The following is a 17,885-nucleotide window of genomic DNA, read 5'->3' on the forward strand; positions in this document are numbered from 1 at the left end:
CCTGTCAGGTCAGAAAATCAGGCAATGCGGGGTGCAGCCGCCGTGACGATGACGGGATGACGACCGTTCCCAAGTAATTGTTCTTTTCTTTCACTTATTATTCCTCTTCTCATCCCCCTTCTATTCTCCTTCAGGTCTCGACTCCTGTTCCTCCTCATCCGTCTGTACTGTATCGATCATTCTCGTCGCGGTCCTGTAATTCAACATGGCTCCTTGTGAGTAATACTTGACCTTCCTCGCTGTACTTGGCTATGCATAGGTACCATTACTGACTACTTTGGACCCAATCCAGATAATCCATTCGCCAGACATGAGTCCCATAGCCGGTCGACCTTGACTGCCTACCGCATTCTCGTTCCTTTGTCCTGGTTGCTGGTGTTGATTGTCGGCATCTACTATTCCTCCAACTCGCCCGATGATGTGAAGCATGGCCATTCTATTTGGAAGCAAGCCAACAAGCATATCACTGCCTTCAGCTTGAGTACTATCATCACACGCATCTACTGGTGAGTTTCCACCCCGGCGTCGGCAGCTGACTTTCTATTAACACCTTATGTTCCTTCAGGGTCATCCTTCTTATCTCTCAGGTCGGCTACGTCTATCATCTCTTTTCGAGGGATGCTGTGCTGGTTACCGGCGCAGCGAACGTGGGAACCCACTTCATTCTCAACAACCTGTTCACCTTTGCCTGGATTCTTCTGTGGACCCGCAGCCATTTCTGGGGAGCGGAAATCATCCTGATTGCGCACTTCATCAACCAACATGCGACGTACTGGCGCCACCGCACCCTGAGCCCGCTTGCTCACCTGTCCGCTGTCGCGGCTCCCTTCTCCTGGACCCTCATCGCGCTATTCTGGAACGGAGCCGTTGCTGTCAACAGCAACAGCCTGCCCGCTAGGATCGTCGCAAACATCTTCATCTGGGTGCTGTTCGCCGTGGGATCCGGTCATATCCTCGTTGCGCAGGATGACCTCCTCGGTTATAGTTTGAGTCTGCTGACGCTTGGTAAGTGATACATAATCGCCTGGTCCAGACGTGATAACCATGCTAATTCATGGTTTACAGCACTTGCGGTCAAGCAGGTTGGTGTCAAGGTGATCTCGTTGCAGTGGATCTTCGCCATCGTTATTTTCGCCATCTTCTTCGTGGAATCCCTCTACATCTCCATGACCAAGTACACCGGCCGCAATGTGCTGCTCCGTAGAACTGGAGAGTCCGGTACCACTGACCGTGAAAGAGAGCCTCTCCTTAACGAGCCCACGGCCTGAATATAGGTGCTGTCCACCTGTGTTCCAATGTCATCAGGAACACTCGCTGGCCTGTAGTGCTGGCCGTGGTCAAAATGGAGTTGTCATCGAAAAAAAGAGATGTTTCGCGCAGATGGTGTTTCTCTTCCACTTCTACGCCACTTTTGTGGTCCCCTTAAACGGATGTGGTTCATGATGGGGTCGGGTGTTGTAATGTTGACTATGGTCAGATGTCTATTGTTTCTCTAGTGGATCTTCCCTCCCATGTACATTTGTTAGCAGTTGTAGCATGGCGTTTCTTTTTCCATGGGTCCGCTGGGTGAGTTTGTCTCGGTTCGGTCGATCTGTCCCCACTGTATCCTCTCTTTAGTCTCAAATTGAAAGTGATTCGGTAATGATAATTGCTGAGGAATTTCGATATCCTTCGGAAACACTGTTTGACGGTTGAGTCGTTGGGTTTTAAGATTATGTGCTCCACCGCGTGCCTGAGGAACCAAGAGCCCGTGCGGCTTGGTTTCCATTGTTTGTACGAGCGCCGGAACGACAGGAACATAAAAGTAAATGACACAATTGCATCCCTTTTAAGGTTGAATTTAACTCCATGTACAGAAGAATCCTTACAGGTTCCTAAAGGTTCCTACTAAGTCTACGGTACCAGCCAATATGTTTCTAAGCTGCAAGGATTGTTGCCCCGCCCGTTTCCCCAAGCTCTCTGGTTGCCCTGGTGACAACCACCTTCTCCACGGTGTGCCGGTCGTAGCGCCCGGATCGCGACTGGGTTTAGGCGCCCATGACCTTGCCCGGTCTCTTAAGAGGAGGAGCACACGGCTGACACGTTATGGTCTTGTTTGCTTGCTGCCGTGGGTCGGTGTTGAAGAAATGAGTTTCTGAAGACCGTGGGATCGTTGTTTACACCGTTGTGCGTCTCCCTCCTATTCAACACTCCATCCGAGGGTTCCCACATACTTTAATCGCACGATCTTGTCAGACGCATTCCTGGTAATTTCCCAAAGCATACTGGGGACTGTGTGGGCTCGGTAACCAGCTAAACCTATTGGCTGTTACTTACTGTGAGTGCTCTGTCTATTGTTCTCCGGCTGCTTGCCGAGATGGATGGGAGAAGACGAGGCTAATTTGTATGCCATCTTCTCTAGCAGCCGAATAGGCAGAATCGTGCTCCGACTTCCTAGAACGATAGACCCGAGGACCCATCACATTGGGCACGTGCATTAGACGAGACAACCCGAAGGATCGGCCGTATCGCTGCAATTGGCTGGTGGATAGATACTATGAACAATTGAACGTGTGGGACGGAGTATCACGATGTCGCAGCGCTATATACCGGCACGGAGCCAGGAGGAAGAGCCACCGGCCTACGGATCGTATGGAGATGGCTCTTATCTCGACTCTTCGCCCGCGGCGTCACGTCTCCATGGAGCTACAATGCGACTGCTCCCCACGAGCTCGGCGGTGAACAGTGATCTGAGTGGAGGCACTGGCATGACCTCAGAGTATCACTATGGTGATTCATTCACTTATGACGCAGGGTAAGCTCACTTTGATCTGAGTTCATCCCCAAATTTGTCAATCTTTTATGATTCTTCGGCATGCTGGCGGAGCTTTTCTGCTATCCCCGTATACTACCACCATACTTGAGCCCCCCCCTTGTTTGCACCCTCCACCCAATCATAACTTGCGTTCGGAACAAGCTCAAGGTCCTGGACTGAAGAAGACCAAACGTTTTCCGCAATTTGTACTTGTGGTATAAACGCGCAATGTCCACGCCTTTGTGGGATCTCTGTCCGTTTCAACTGCCCCTTGCGAAGCTCACTTAGCGGGCCCAGCAACCGCTAGAAACATCCGTCAAGATGCTTTTTGAAATGTTTTATATGAGGCGAACTGTTAACAGGAATCGCAGAGCGGAACAGCAAGAGCAATATGCTCAGAGCCAATATCAATATGATCCGGAAGACTCCCCGTCGAGACCTACATCGAGCCTTCGACACGCGCCTACCATCCCCCCACCGGTAGCATCCGCAGCCGATTTACCGCACTATGCGACTCGCCCCGGCTCGCCTACGCGCCCTTGGTCCCCATCCCGTGCACCCAACTGGAGCGGACCACCGGCACCTCCGTCCGTGGTCAGCTCGCATTATGAGCGTGCTGACCTCAACGGCAGCCCTAGGCCGGGAACCCCGAGTTCGAGATATGGGGGCAGTCCCAGACGTCCGCTTCCCCCAGCGCCACTGTTTGCGCCCCCCGCCGGCTATGACGCGAGTATTCCCATTGGCAACTCAGACGAGGATGTTTTTGGCGGTGGTGGTGGCGGCCGCAGTACCGACCCCCAATTTGACAACCGCGCCAGCCTGCAGTCGTTCTTGAGCGAATCGACGATTATCACGGACGATAAGGATGGAATGGCGAAGATTGACTTGGACGATGAATACGACGAACGCGGAGAATTGGTCGATCCGAACTTGCATTACGGCCCACCCCCGGAGAAGCAGAGCCGCCGCGGTGTCCGAGAAGCCCAGATGTCGAAGAAGGAAGTGCAGCTCATCAACGGAGAACTCATTCTGGAGTGTAAAATCCCGACAATCCTGCACAGTTTCCTGCCCCGGCGTGACGACCGCGAATTCACGCACATGCGGTACACCGCTGTGACTTGCGACCCAGACGACTACATACAGCGAGGATATAAACTCCGTCAACAGATTGGCACGACTATGCGGGAGACCGAACTCTTCATTTGCATCACCATGTACAACGAAGATGAGATTGGCTTCACTCGCACCATGCACGGTGTCATGCGGAACATCAGCCATTTCTGTTCACGCTCCAAGTCCCGAACATGGGGTAAGGATGGATGGAAGAAGATCGTCGTGTGCATCATTGCAGACGGACGCAAGAAGGTCCATCCCCGGACGCTCAATGCTCTCGCGGCCCTGGGTGTCTACCAGGAGGGCATTGCCAAGAATGTGGTCAATCAGAAGGAGGTCCAAGCCCACGTTTATGAGTACACAACGCAAGTATCCCTTGACTCGGATCTGAAATTCAAGGGAGCTGAGAAGGGCATGACGCCTTGTCAGATTATCTTTTGTCTCAAGGAGCACAACAAGAAGAAGTTGAACTCCCACCGTTGGTTTTTCAACGCGTTTGGGCGGGCCCTTCAGCCCAATATTTGCATCCTTCTGGACGTTGGAACCCGGCCAGAGTCCACGGCGCTCTACCACTTGTGGAAAGCATTCGATCAGGACTCAAATGTGGCCGGAGCTGCTGGAGAGATTAAGGCGGGAAAGGGTAAAAACATGAGAGGTCTCCTCAACCCGCTGGTTGCGAGCCAGAACTTCGAGTACAAGATGTCCAACATTCTGGACAAGCCTCTGGAGTCTGTGTTTGGATACATCACTGTCCTTCCTGGTGCACTCAGTGCATACCGATTCTTTGCTTTGCAGAACGACGCCGACGGCAATGGGCCTCTGAACCAGTACTTCAAGGGTGAGACATTGCACGGCAAGGATGCGGATGTTTTCACAGCGAATATGTACTTGGCTGAGGATCGTATTCTCTGCTGGGAGCTGGTGGCCAAGAGGGAAGAGAGATGGGTTCTGCGATTCGTGAAAAGTGCTGTTGGTGAAACCGATGTTCCTGGTCAGTGACAATTTCTCCGCAGCCACCTGGCATAACTAATTATCCTTGCAGATACAATTCCTGAGTTTATCTCCCAGCGTCGACGATGGCTGAACGGTGCATTCTTCGCAGCCGTATACTCGATCGTCAATGGAAGGCAGCTTTGGAAGACGGACCATTCGCTGGTCCGGAAGATTCTTCTGCAGATCGAGAGCTTCTATCAGTTTATGCAGCTCCTCTTCACGTACTTCGGCTTGGTAAGTGCATTCGGTGATATAGACAGCAAGAGACTTACATTCATCTAGGCGAACTTCTACTTGGTCTTCTACTTTATTGCTGGATCGCTCACCGACCAGAAGATCGACCCCTTTGGACACAACATCGGGAAGTATATCTTCGTTATCCTACGATATGCCTGCATTCTGGTCATGGCCCTGCAATTCATTATCTCGATGGGTAATCGACCACAAGGGTGAGTTTCCTTCGCTCCTGGCACAGGCAGCAATTCTGACGTCCTGCAGTGCCAAAAAGCTCTATCTGTCGGGCATCATTGTCTACGGTATCATTATGTTCTACACGATCTTTTGCACGCTCTACTTGATCGTCATTGAGTTCATGGCACGGTTTGGTGGATACACGAAGGTCACTGTTAGTAACGGACTTTTCGTGAATATCGTCATGTCCATGCTTTCAACTGTGGGCCTTTACTTCTACTCGTCCTTTCTATACCTGGACCCCTGGCACATGTTCACCTCCTCCGCGCAGTATTTTATCCTTCTGCCTAGCTACATCTGTACTCTGCAGGTCTACGCCTTTTGCAACACCCATGATGTGACCTGGGGTACCAAGGGTGACAACGTGATGAACACTGACCTCGGAGCCGCACGAACCATCAATGGCACTACGGTCGAAATCGAGATGCCCTCCGAGCAACTCGACATCGACAGCGGCTACGACGCCGCCCTGCGGAACCTCCGTGACAGAGTGGAGGTTCCTGAGGCGCCCATCTCTGAGAGCCAACTGCAGGAAGACTACTACCGCGCCGTGCGAACTTACATGGTCTCCATTTGGATGGTGGCCAACGTCGTTCTCGCCATGGCAATCTCGGAGGTCTACGGGCCCGACTCGGGCGGCACGAACATCTACCTCTCCATCATCCTGTGGTCGGTGGTTGTTTTGGCGCTCATCCGCACCATCGGATCCACCACCTACGCTATCCTCCTGGTGGTGCAGAAGATCGTCGAAGGCAAGACTAAGTTCGATGCGGGCAACCTCGCCAACGCGAGTGCAACAGCCAGCTCGTCGGGCCGGACGAACACCACGGCTTATCGGTACGGTGGAGGCGCGACGATGAAGGATAAGTTTTCTGAGGCGGGATGGACGATGAAGAGACAGTTGGGGAAGGCGATGTTCTGGAGGAAGTAGACTTCCTCTCCGTCCTTATTATTGATGCTCTACTCTATTTCCTTTGATTTTCTTTTTTTCTTATAATCCCTGTGCATGACTTGATGGAATGATGTTGTTGATTACTTACGTGTATTTATTGCATGATGATTGATGGATAACGGGACATAATGGATATACGTGATGCATGCAGAGCACTTCTTACATGGTCGACTATTTTGGAGGAATCGCGATCGACCCCTCCGACACCTTGACAGCATTTCCCTTGAGATCCACATGCGCAATCGTCTCGGCATCGTCTCCCATCTCCACCTCCACGCCAATCTCACTCCGCCTCCCCATCTCCACCCCCTGCACAAAATCAAACCCCCTCCTCTCCTTCGGTGTGCCCTCCGTCAAAGACAGATAAGCCGCCAACCCACACGCCGCACTCCCCGTCGCCGGATCCTCGACATTCCCAGCAATCGCCCGCGTGCGTATCACCTCCCTGTCCTTGCCCTGGTCATCGTCCTGCACCCCCCTAACGTAGAAATAAAGCACACAATGCCCCACCGCCCACCCACCTTCGCCATCCATATACCCACTCTCCGGGCCCACCATCTCCCCGCCCGCAGAGGTAGTCACCGCCGCCAACGCCGCCAACGACGGCACCTCCACAAGGACCTGCGACATGCCCTTCACGATCGAGAACACGGGGAAGGAGATTTCTTTCTGCTGCTCCTGCTCCCCCTGATCCGAGTTGTTTTGAGTGAAAACCGGAGCCAGAGACCCATGCAACCGCAGGACTTCCCGAAGCGGGAACCGCTTCGCGTGCACGTGCGGGTTATGCGCGATCCGCGCGGTGACGCCCTCGCCCTTGGCCTGACCCGATGTCGTCTCTGAGGCGGCGGGGCTGGGGCTGGGGCTGGGGCTAGTTGCAGGGATAAGGGCGATGGGGATCGTCCCGGATTTGGTGATGAGGTGCGTTATCGCATTTTCTTTCGGAGGGTTCCCGGAGCTAGGGGATGGGGACGGGGATGGGGATGGGGATGACAGGTGGAGGAACCAGGCGGCGGCGCCGATGGTGGGGTGGCCTGCGAAGGGGAGTTCGTCGGTGGGCGTGAAGATGTCAATTGTGCGGTGGGTTGTGTTGCTGCCGCAGCTGGGGTCGGGGTGGATGAAGATGGTTTCGGAGAAGTTGAATTCGCGGGCGAGGGTTTGTTTTTGGCGCTGAGTTAGGGTTGTATTGGACGAGGTGGAGGAGGAGAGGGGGGGGAGGAAGACAACGGCTAGTGGGTTGCCTGTGTAGGCTGTGTTGGTGAAGACGTCGAGCGTTATGTAGTTGACGTGGCCGGGGGGTGGCATGTTGGGTGGTTTGGTGTTGTTTAGTATAGTTTAGGGTGGGTGTGGTTGGTGTGGAGGAGGGTCAAGTGTGATTGATTTATAGATGTTTTTATAGATGTTGGTTTACTCCGCTTGTGAGTCATCGCTGTAGATTGTTCCACTTGTACCTACTTTTTGTTGACAAATCATTGCTACAATGCTGGGATCGTGTCATTTTTCGCTTGGCCGATTTGTTCATGGCTCGTATTCAGGGTATAAGCCGGTGGTTGCATTTTTTACAGGTGGCTGGAGGGCTGGCTTCCATGTCCAACACAATGCTCCGCCAGCCCCCAGATCTCCCGCTCATCATATCATTAAGCTACATGTAGACCATCTCACTCCGAATCGCTGTCGACCACAAATCCAGCGCGCATCCGCCGGCGTGAAGCAGCTGCAACGACCGGTGCGTCTTCATCCTCCTCATCCTGTGCGCCGCCTTCTACCTCAGGTTCGCTAGTATGTGAGGCTTCATCGTCGCGAGGAGGTCCTAACAGGTCCTCGCGGTTACGACTGAACGCGAGGTCGTCATCAAAATCCAGGAGATCGTCCAGTTCATCCCGGGGCATGTCGTCCTGTGGCGACTCCGGCGACAAATCCCCCGTGCCCCCCATGATGATATCATCGTCCTCGTCTGCTCCGTCAGTCAGACTGACTCTCCGCTGTCGCTTTTTCTGGTGCTTGCCTTGCCCCTTTTTCCCGACGCCGTCCAGCGCTTCTGGAGGAACCCCATGGAGCATGGCCTGTTTGATGCGGTCGGCCTGCGCTTTGCGTCGCTGTTCCTCCAGGCGGAAGAACTTCTCGTCTGCCTCATCGTCCGTCTCCTCGTCACTGGCATGTACGTAGAGATCACTCTTGATCTTCGCGATGCGAGCTCGAGCATTCTCCTCGCGGGCGCGGCGCCGCTCCTCGAGGGTTGCCTCATCGAGGGGTTCACTTTCATCGTCACCATTCTGCTTGCGCTTTTTACGCTTCTGCTTCAGCTCCGAGAGCGCATTCGCCTTCGACCGCGGATTCGCCGGAAACAAGAACCCGTCGGGTACTTCATCTTCGCCCTCTGAGTCCGACCCGAAATTGATGCCGTCGTGGGCCTCGGAATGGTTCGTGTTCTTTTTGGGACCGTATTTGCGTCGGATCAGTTCGCGCGGGTCACGTCCGAGGTTTCCCTTCTCCGCTTTGGCGAGATACTTGTCAATAAATGACTTCATCTCTCGCAAATATTGCGCCGTTGCAGTCGAGGGGATGACCCAAGAGGCTCCCGCCACGTCTTCCACACCAAGTCGCTCGAATTTGACGAGCGTCATCAAGAGACGAAGCTTGGCGTTCGAGAACATGGCGTTCTGGCATGTCTCGTCTCGAGGTTTGACAGCTGCGCAACGGTCAGTACATGTGTACAGTACACACACACCCGTGAGGATATTAGAGATTGCATACATATCATTGGATTGGGAATCCTCGCGCTCTCTGCACCTGCTTCGCGGAGGGCCTTCTCCTGCTCTTCCCAGGCATCTCGTTCCTCCACGGCCGACCCCAGTACTTCGCTCACCCACTTGACGAGTTCCGCATCCCCGTCTAGAACCAAGGCAGGCACCATGATGCTCAGCTTCTCCTCGATGGTATTTGCTTGTTTGGGATCGATCTCCAGCTCAGCTGGGGCTCTCCGGATGGTCGGGAGCGTCTGCCGCTCGTGTCCATATTCAAGGTAATAGGTGGTCGCGTTGATCTTGCTGAAGAGTAGCTCGACGAACAGTGCAGGGCGCTGTTCCAGTTTCTTGGTCAATTTCCGGATGATTTGACGGACTAATTCTTCCCAGTCTTGGAAAATTGGCTTGCTTGAATCCAAGGCTCCGGGCCCCTTGATCATGCGGTAAAAAAGATTAATGATGTCGAGACGGAATAGCAAGACGCTCATCTCCTGCTTGAAGGCGATTCGATAGAAATACCGGTGGGCACGTTTCAGTTGCTCCGTGTTGAGCTCTCTATAATGCTTGGTGAAGTTGACGAAAGTGTCGACGCATTTCTGGTTGCAGAATTTGGCGGCGAAACGCCTGAAGTCGAAGCTGCGCTCCTTCGACATCCTTTCCGCCTCCATCATATCCTCATCCTCGGATCCGTGCTCTTCGTCATTCTCTCCCTCAACGATCCCCTCGGTTTCCTTCTGCTTACGTCTGGCACGCCGCCGAGACCGCACCTGCATGTCGACATTCTCTTTGGAGTAGCGTTCCAGCATACGTAAGAAAACATGGGTAAGCTCGGTGCACGCATTCAGGTAGCCGAATCCTTGATCGGTATAACCGCGAACAATAGCGATCACGCGATCATGCGTGGTTTCCTCGTAGAAGATCCGATTCTGGATATTTTCGGCAATCTCTTGGTCCTCCTCAAGTGGCGATTGGACCATATCCTGGACCGTCAACAGAACCTGCGTAAAGCAGCGCATCTCGGCGATGAGATCTTGCCAGTCCTTGCTGTCGACGGCATACTGCATAGCTCTGTTCAGGAAGACGAACGTTTCCTGGTCCAGCACACCGGCAACCAGACCGAAGCTATCCGGCTCGATCTCCTTCCCAGTCTTCTCGCTTTGCGCCCGTTTCTCCCGCTGAAGTGCACGTCGTGCCCGTTCCGCCTGCAGAAACCAGGACACGGAGTAGAAGAACTGACGGCTGTTGATGTCGACTACCCGATCCGCTTCCCGTTCGATTGCTTTGCGCACGTGTGTGAACAAAGGGTTGAACCCTGAATCCAGGAACTCTTCCACGAACTTCCGGAGGTTCTCAGACGCCGCGGAGTTGAGGTGCACAGGAGTGTTGAAGTCGTTGTACGTGGTTAAATCCTGCACCTTCCGGCGGAATTGAGGCTTGTTCCACTTCTTGCTGTCATCCATCTTCTGGAAGGTCGTCTGGTCATCTTTGAGGACACTCTGCCCGGACACTGTGGAGTATTTGGCGTCGTCGCGCTTCACCCAGATCATGGTCCCGAATCGACCGTGCCGCGTGGGTGCATTCTTCGTATATTCTCTCCGCAGCGACGACTCCTTCCGTAACAGGTCATCGAGCTCGTCGGTCCGCTTCGCGGTTCGTTGGGTATTGTTCATGAATAGCTTCTCGACGTCGACACCTCTGACTAGATAGAACAAGATCTCCAGGAGAGCCACGTCTTGCAGGTTGAAGTCGTCTCCCACATTGGAGCACATGGTGAGGAGGAGTGCGAATACGTCCTGATCCTGAAAGGCATTGATGGTTGCCGAGCGGGACGTTTCCTCCTCGTCCCCTTCAGCTGCCAGGCGAGTGTTCGGGGTTATCAAGGCGATATTGCGAAGGAAGAAGAGCATCAACTTGAGAATACCCTCATCGCGAGTGGCGCGTTCGGATCGCGGGGTTGCCATGCTCGGGAGGCCGATGCGGATGATCGTGCGGAGATAGCCCGTGCTGGCATGGCTGAGAATCCCCCGCTTATATGCGACATGCGAATGTTGTAGGTACGGGATGTGTTTGAAGTTGTCGGCCGTCATTTCACCTTGCATCTCCAATGGCCAGGTCAGAGGCACCAAGATTTCCACTGCAAGACCACCCGTCAGTCACCCTGTTCCCTAGCGTAAAGATGGTAAAATAAAATACAGCGACAACATACAACACGCCAAGGCGATCCGAGACATATATTTGGTCTGCTTGGTGCTATTCGCAAATGTCGACAAGATCGGTAGCAGGTCCCCGTTGACCAGGTTCGCTTCTCCCAGGCATCGCGCAACGTCCATGCGGTTGTACTTCTCGTCGTAGAGTTTCAGCCAGCGCTTGATATCCCGCAAGCATGCCAATGCATCGTCACCCAGGACGTACTTGTCCGCATCTTCTCCGTTGAATCCTCCAAGCTAATATGGACAACGTCAATTAGGAATTCACAGTATGGGCTGTGTGCATGTGATACTTACCGCGGTGACAAGGCTGTAGACATGGGCTCGAACTTCCGGATCCACCACGGTGGACTCGGTCGCCGCGAGCGCTGGCTCTTCGACCTCCATATTGGTCGATAATGCTGGACTCTCCTGATCGCTTTCGACTTGAATAACAACTTACTAGGTACTGTCCATCGCTGCATCTTTCGAGCAATCTCCTAAATGATCCGGCGCGCAGATGGGTCAGTGCACCAATCATAACGCGCCATTGACGTGTTCATCGCGTCTCCGCCTTCGGGTGGCCGGCGAAACGGTTCGGCCGGTTGAGCCGAGGCTAGCCGATGACGTCGGCTCACATGGGCCGCGATACCCGCGGACCGCCATCACAAGCAAAGGAGACGAGTGCGGAGAAGGGCGAAGGGAGTACTCCGTAGTTAGGCAAGGCATCGAGTTATTCTCCGTTCATTTGGTTCTCCAAGCGTCTTTCATTTCTTTACTCTATGCTGGACAAGTTCTGTGCTCCTGCTACAGCCATGTTGTTGTCTTCAATCCGCTCCCTCTGCTACAGAGGCCCCTCAATCGCCTCCAGGGCCTTCAGTTCATCTCCCCTCGCTCGAACTGCCGAGGTCAAGTCGTTAGGTGTGATAGGAGCTGGTCAAATGGTCAGTTGCAGCACTTTCCGACCCCTTTTCCTCCAAAAACATGGCTCTCATATCCTATACTAAATGATTCCATGTTAGGGACTGGGCATCGCGCTGGTTGCCGCCCAAAAAGCCCAAGTTCCAGTAACATTAATCGACACATCCCAAGCATCCTTAGATAAGGGCCTCAAGTTTGCCGGTAATTCCAAATCTCTTCCATCCTTGGGAGCTCGTCCCACCTACTGAGATTCTCCGCCGTATAATGTTCTCGAAATAACTAACGATCCCCCCCGCGATACGTTCCCCAAAAATGCAGACAAACTCCTCGCCAAAGATGTCGCCAAGGAGCGGCTCACCCAGGAAGCGGCGGACGCGGCGCGCGGGCGCATCACGCCGAGCCAGAAGATGGAGGACCTGAGCGGAGTGGACTTTGTGATCGAAGCGGTGCCGGAGATCGAGGAGCTGAAGCGGAGAGTTTTCGGGCAGCTGGCGCAAATCGCGCCCCGGCACGCCATCCTGGCCACCAACACCTCGTCCATCTCCATCACCAAGATCGCCGCAGCGACGACGGCGGACCCGACGGACCTGCAGGCGCCGGCGCGGGTCGTCTCGACGCACTTCATGAACCCGGTGCCCGTGCAGAAGGGCGTCGAGATCATCGCGGGCCTCCAGACGGCCCCCGAGACGGTCGCGGCCGCCGTCGCCTTCGTCCGCCGCATGGGCAAGATCCCCGCCGTCTCGGCGGACTCCCCCGGGTTCCTGGCGAACCGCATCCTCATGCCCTACATCAACGAGGCGATCATCTGTCTGGAGACCGGCGTCGGGGCCAAGGAGGATATCGACAGTATCATGAAAAACGGTACCAATGTGCCTATGGGCCCCCTGACGCTGGCAGATTTCATCGGGCTGGATACCTGCTTGGCTATCATGAATGTCTTGCATCAGGAGACCGGGGATAGCAAGTACCGACCGTCGGGGCTGTTGAAGCGCATGGTCAATGCCGGTTGGTTGGGCAAGAAGTCCGGCAAGGGCTTCTATGACTACTGATGAGCGGCGATGGCCCTGAGCACCCTCTAATGCGTCGCTTTATATACTCTCAATCAATGCCACCATGGGTTCGGTTCTCCTCATTCGCTTTGCTTCCATGCGTGGGTTGTGATTTAGGATGGAGATTGTAGTGATTAATATCTATTGTGACGAGACATCTCTCTACAGGTGCATGAAGGTATGTGTGTATATATATATATATATATGTTCATTCCAATTCTGGCATTCTGGCATTCTGGCAAATTGTCGGCAGAGATAAAAGCAATTTTAGGTCGTTAGCATCAGATTGATATGACAAAAAAAAAAGTCAAAAGAATGGCTAAAGTCAGCATCGCACGCCTCCTGAAATCAGTCGCATCAAAATCATTATTCATCGCCGTCATAGAATGATGTCTCGGCGCAGTAAGTCTATTCTCAATTGGGAAAGTCTCTTGCTCTCCCTGCGACTCCCCTCCATCTTAGCTTTGGCATTGACCGCCGCCTCCTCATCACGGAGTCTTTCGTTGCGGAGGATGGCAGTGACCACCGCAGACAGCTCGGCCTCCTGGTCTCTGCTCAACTTGGTGTGTCCGATAAGCACGGCCAGGAAATCCGCGGGTCGCTGTCCGGACGCAGCACAGGCACAAGCAGACCAAGGATCTCCACATTTGTAACTGGAACAAGCAGTCAGTCAGCCTTCATTGTTGCGTTGATAAATGTACGGAAAGAATGGGAACACTACCAGAATTGAGCCTTGCATCTGCAGGTGACATGGTCACATCCAGAGACAAGCTCGATCATGGAGCCGCAATCATAACATCGCTGCCATTGCTGGATTCGGGCCTCCTCAAGAACAGCAGCGAGGCCGGGATCCGGTGAGCATCCTCGCGACGAATGAGCCAGATCGCGACACCCTGAACATATCTTGGTGCTGCAGTAAGGGCACGTCTGCGATGCGGATGCGCTCTTCACATGCTGCAACGGAATGAAGCGCCCACACGTCGCCGCTGGGCAGTACCAGCGTTCTGCAGCCGGGGTCGCATACTCCTGCGCTTTCAAGATATAGAAGCTTCTTTCTCTAGGCGTCAACACGGGCAGGATCGTCTCAACTGGGATATCCAGCTTGCAGCATCGGGGTGGGAACAGCCCTTCCTCGGAAATGACCGTGAGCACCATCTGCTTCATGCATCGGCTGCAATATTTGTGTTGACAAGGCATAGTCGCCAAGCACTCGGCGGGCATGATGTCGAGGCAGCACACACAGCGTCTACGCCACGTCAGTTAGTCTTGAACTCAGGGGATTGACCGCGCAATAGGGTAAACTCACTCGTCGATGATCTCACTCCTGGCCTGTTCTTTGGTGAGCTTGCCACGAAGCTTGCTGAAGAAGCGCTTGACCCTGGACCTTGTACGACTCTTCTCGCCTGATAGCGGATCTGGAAGAGCAGCATCGGCCCCGGAGGAGGCACTTGACGACTTAGTGTATGATCTCGACCCGCGCATGGTGCGAAGCCCTTCTGGCATCGGGAGAGCTTCGGCTGGTTGCGCAACAGCACGAGAAGACAGTCTTCTGATCATCATTGGAGGCATTCTCTTGGCTGCACCAAGTACTCTGCAGGTTCAGGACTTTAGAACGGATCGCGGGATAGCCCTACGAGGATTGATGGTCTCAAGGATGGGTGAAAGCAGGTCGGACCGATTGATTGCTGGGAAGTATTCTAGAATACTGGAATCCATAATCGCAGATCGTGTCTGGGCAAGAGCGGGTTTTGGCGAGAATACTAAAGCTGGGTACCGTATATCAATAACATAATTCGAACGATGTCAGGTAGTCTGCTATTTGATATACTGAATGGATGGTCGAGGGACTGAAAGAGTAAGAAGATTGATCGGAGGGAGAACGACATTTTAGTCTATATAAGCTGTTCTCCTACGCTGACCGGGATGCTCTTCCGGAAGGCTGTCGCATGATGAAATTCGGCATATGCGACAACTAAGCGGCCACGCCATGGGTACGGCGGTCGAATGCCACATGTTCAGGCTTCATTATTCGCTACCATGGGAAATGGGAGGGTCTCTTCAATCGCCAATTCGCTGATCGCACTTGGATGGGAAATTTGGGAATGGCGCTGCTTAAAGTGTTTGGACCAACCATGGCCACAATCGAGCGCGTCAACAAGGGTCAAATGTCGGGGAGGATGGTTAACCATGAGGGTACCGGTATGCTTTCCGTCAAGCCGGTGTCGACGTGTCCAACTGTGGGGGGAAGTAGGGGATTGAGGATGTATGGAAGGAGATTATAGGAGAAGAGAAGGTCTAAGAAGAGGTGTTAGGTAGCAAGCAAGCAACCAACCTTAGGAAGTCCGTCGATGATTAGAGATGGATGCAGCCTCACCTCACCGCAACAAGCGACAATCCAATCCAGTCCAATCCCATGTGACTCACCCGCATCCTTTCTGCCCAACCGATTGACTCTGCGTGGTCAAAATTCCATCCCCCTTCCACACGCTGGAGTCGGTCAAACTAATGAACGAAGACCGCCATTGAGCTGCTGGGAAAAGAGATGATTAGATGTTTGTTCAATACTCTTCAATACTCACAGTGACATTTCATCAAAATGCTTACTTGAAAAAAAGGGTATCAAGGACACATAGCTACTACACAATACAGGTGCCAGCCTAGAATAACAAACCAAAAGGCTGCAGCTCAACCCTCCGAAGACGCCAATCGCGCATTAAACCTTGAACTCCCCCGACCGGTTATAATGCACCAGCAAACTTCCGACCAGCCCAGGAGGAACCATACTCTTGGTATTCCTGACGAGTGATAGCGATCTTCTTGAACTCTTCTCGATTGGTGGCCAGTCGCGATGCCCCCAGCCAAGTGGATCGAATTGGGCTATCATTGAATCTCATTAGTCTCTTTTAACTCGAGTCACGGAAATAAGGGACAAGCTTACTCTTGAGGGCTTCGCACCCTCACAACACATTCAGCGGATGCCAGTTGGCGCAGCTCGGCCTCCCTACACTAGGTTAGAAAACAAGTAGATCATTTCTTAGGAGATCGTCTTACAGTCTCCCCATAAACCCCGGCAGTAATGTATTCCCGCCAACAACCAGGACGTTGGCCAAGAAGGCCGGGTGCAACCCGGTAGGCAATACAGAAAGACTCTGCAGAACGATGTCCGGGATCCCGGCCTGTTTCATGCCAATATCACTGGGCGTAAACAAAACTTCCGGGACAGTAAACCGCTCGTTGCCCAAGACCAGGGCATCTTCGGATAGTGCCTCAGCGCTGGCACCGGACAGCGCTCCTTTCCTCTTCTTAGCGTTCAGTAATGGATCGTGTGGTCGCATGAAGCCCTTGTTTCCCGCGTTGGGGTCCGGAAGGACATAGTCTACTGCGACGCCCTCTTTCGAATCAGGGAGGTCACGCTTCCGATTGCCTTTCCAGGTCTGCTCTAAGTCGCCAACGAAGTTGTTGCTCACGTAGCAAACAGCCTCTTTAACCTCATTCATGATATAGGTTTCATCCACCATGTTATATTGCCGCACGGACACCATCTCCTTCAAATAATTTGTAAGATGTTTGCCGCCCAGGTCGAGTCTGCGTATGGCACGTTGAAGCGGTTGGCCTCGGTAGACAGGCGTCACCGTGGTGTGGGAGTAGCCGGAGTCGATGACCAGTAAACATTCTCTTGGAGACACAACAGATTCCGCCTCTTGCACAATCGGATCTCCGAAGACAGTGTTCAACTGGTTCCAAGCATTCAACGGCGGCCCTAGATAGAGCGGCAAAATCGCATCAGCAACAGGACGCAAACCAAATGGGCTATTCGTGCCTATCTGGTTTCAGACTTTTAGAGGGGGGGGAGAGGTTCCGCACCTAAGCTCCTGTAATAACCTCCAAAGCCCCACTCCTCCATCACAATCTCGTCGGCGTTCTTTTGCAGGACGGGCAACGCATTGGGCGCCTCCGTCAGCACCAAGGTGGTGTCTTCCGGGTCGGTGATGCGCAGCTCCTTGCTTCGCGCCGTCTTCTCGTCGAAGAACGAGTGCTCCCAGATCTCTCTCTGGGCTTCCCAGTTGACGATATATCCCTTCTCTACCGGTCGACGAAAGAACATCTCGTTCCAGTCGGTCACATGTGTGTTGAGTTGCGAGCCGACGTATATGCGGTTTCCACGTGTCTTCACAATCGTATTGGGGATCGTAGCGCACGCCGAAAGCGCCTGTACTTCATCCTCAGGGGGTGGGTTTTCCGGCGCATATCCTGCTTTCAGTGTATATGCGCCATTGTCGACAATGAAAGTTTTATCCGGCAGAGCTTGAAGGGTCTGGGCTTTGGCGACGGAAGCTCTGCCACCAGACGGACGCGGTTTAGCTGTGCCCATGCTAAGGGAAGAACGGTGGAACGGTCGCGAATCGATGTATTAGCTTCGAATGCCTCGAATCCATGCATGAGCAAATGGCACGGAGCCCGGACCACAGATATGTTGAATTTGGTGGTTCGAGTTGTTACATGCTACGGAGTAGATAAATGGAAATGCTCGTCCCCCGCGGCGGTCGGCGATGCCAAGCAGCCAGCCCTCCAAATCGGGAAACCAGGGCTCGATCTTAGGGCCACTATATGTGTACTGTCTGATACGGTACGGTACAATACCATCCGACAATCCTTGCAGAAAGC

At 53.5% G+C, this 17,885-nt stretch overlaps 7 protein-coding genes across 7 annotated transcripts; 3 read left to right on the plus strand and 4 right to left on the minus strand.

The window, feature by feature from the left end:
* The first annotated feature begins 191 nt into the window (after positions 1–191).
* On the plus strand, positions 192–1,676 carry BO95DRAFT_448243 (DUF1774 domain-containing protein). The gene is made up of 4 exons (XM_025587804.1): positions 192–215; positions 293–506; positions 566–1,005; positions 1,066–1,676. The coding sequence occupies exons 1-4, from the start codon at positions 206–208 to the stop codon at positions 1,266–1,268; spliced, it is 867 nt and encodes a 288-aa protein (XP_025436563.1). The 5' UTR covers positions 192–205; the 3' UTR covers positions 1,269–1,676.
* Positions 1,677–3,115: 1,439 nt separating this feature from the next.
* chsB (chitin synthase class II) lies at positions 3,116–6,302 on the plus strand (the record flags this gene model as incomplete). Its single annotated transcript, XM_025583215.1, has 4 exons — positions 3,116–4,898; positions 4,950–5,134; positions 5,183–5,349; positions 5,399–6,302. The coding sequence occupies 4 exons, from the start codon at positions 3,116–3,118 to the stop codon at positions 6,300–6,302; spliced, it is 3,039 nt and encodes a 1,012-aa protein (XP_025436564.1).
* Positions 6,303–6,411: 109 nt separating this feature from the next.
* Positions 6,412–7,677, minus strand: BO95DRAFT_448246 (PhzF family phenazine biosynthesis protein). The gene has a single exon (XM_025587805.1). The coding sequence runs from the start codon at positions 7,623–7,625 to the stop codon at positions 6,495–6,497; it is 1,131 nt and encodes a 376-aa protein (XP_025436565.1). The 5' UTR covers positions 7,626–7,677; the 3' UTR covers positions 6,412–6,494.
* A 145-nt stretch (positions 7,678–7,822) lies between these two features.
* tof1 (putative DNA repair protein (Tof1)) lies at positions 7,823–11,743 on the minus strand. Its single transcript, XM_025592004.1, has 4 exons — positions 11,569–11,743; positions 11,271–11,508; positions 9,075–11,198; positions 7,823–9,009 (listed from the first exon to the last, which is right to left on the minus strand). Exons 1-4 carry the CDS (start codon positions 11,656–11,658, stop codon positions 7,979–7,981), a joined length of 3,483 nt encoding a protein of 1,160 aa, XP_025436566.1. The 5' UTR covers positions 11,659–11,743; the 3' UTR covers positions 7,823–7,978.
* Positions 11,744–12,065: 322 nt separating this feature from the next.
* BO95DRAFT_469143 (3-hydroxyacyl-CoA dehydrogenase family protein) lies at positions 12,066–13,220 on the plus strand (the record flags this gene model as incomplete). The annotated part of the gene is made up of 3 exons (XM_025589418.1): positions 12,066–12,194; positions 12,273–12,372; positions 12,490–13,220. The coding sequence occupies 3 exons, from the start codon at positions 12,066–12,068 to the stop codon at positions 13,218–13,220; spliced, it is 960 nt and encodes a 319-aa protein (XP_025436567.1).
* A 379-nt stretch (positions 13,221–13,599) lies between these two features.
* On the minus strand, positions 13,600–14,702 carry BO95DRAFT_376568 (BRcat and Rcat domain-containing protein; the record flags this gene model as incomplete). Its single annotated transcript, XM_025583214.1, has 3 exons — positions 13,600–13,873; positions 13,942–14,466; positions 14,527–14,702. 3 exons carry the CDS (start codon positions 14,700–14,702, stop codon positions 13,600–13,602), a joined length of 975 nt encoding a protein of 324 aa, XP_025436568.1.
* Positions 14,703–15,834: 1,132 nt separating this feature from the next.
* On the minus strand, positions 15,835–17,705 carry arp6 (actin family protein). Its single transcript, XM_025587806.1, has 4 exons — positions 17,085–17,705; positions 16,272–16,980; positions 16,159–16,221; positions 15,835–16,097 (listed from the first exon to the last, which is right to left on the minus strand). Exons 1-4 carry the CDS (start codon positions 17,590–17,592, stop codon positions 15,959–15,961), a joined length of 1,419 nt encoding a protein of 472 aa, XP_025436569.1. The 5' UTR covers positions 17,593–17,705; the 3' UTR covers positions 15,835–15,958.
* Positions 17,706–17,885: the final 180 nt, after the last annotated feature.

Source organism: Aspergillus brunneoviolaceus, assembly GCF_003184695.1.
Source record: "Aspergillus brunneoviolaceus CBS 621.78 unplaced genomic scaffold BO95scaffold_112, whole genome shotgun sequence".
NCBI classification, from domain to species: domain Eukaryota; kingdom Fungi; phylum Ascomycota; class Eurotiomycetes; order Eurotiales; family Aspergillaceae; genus Aspergillus; species Aspergillus brunneoviolaceus.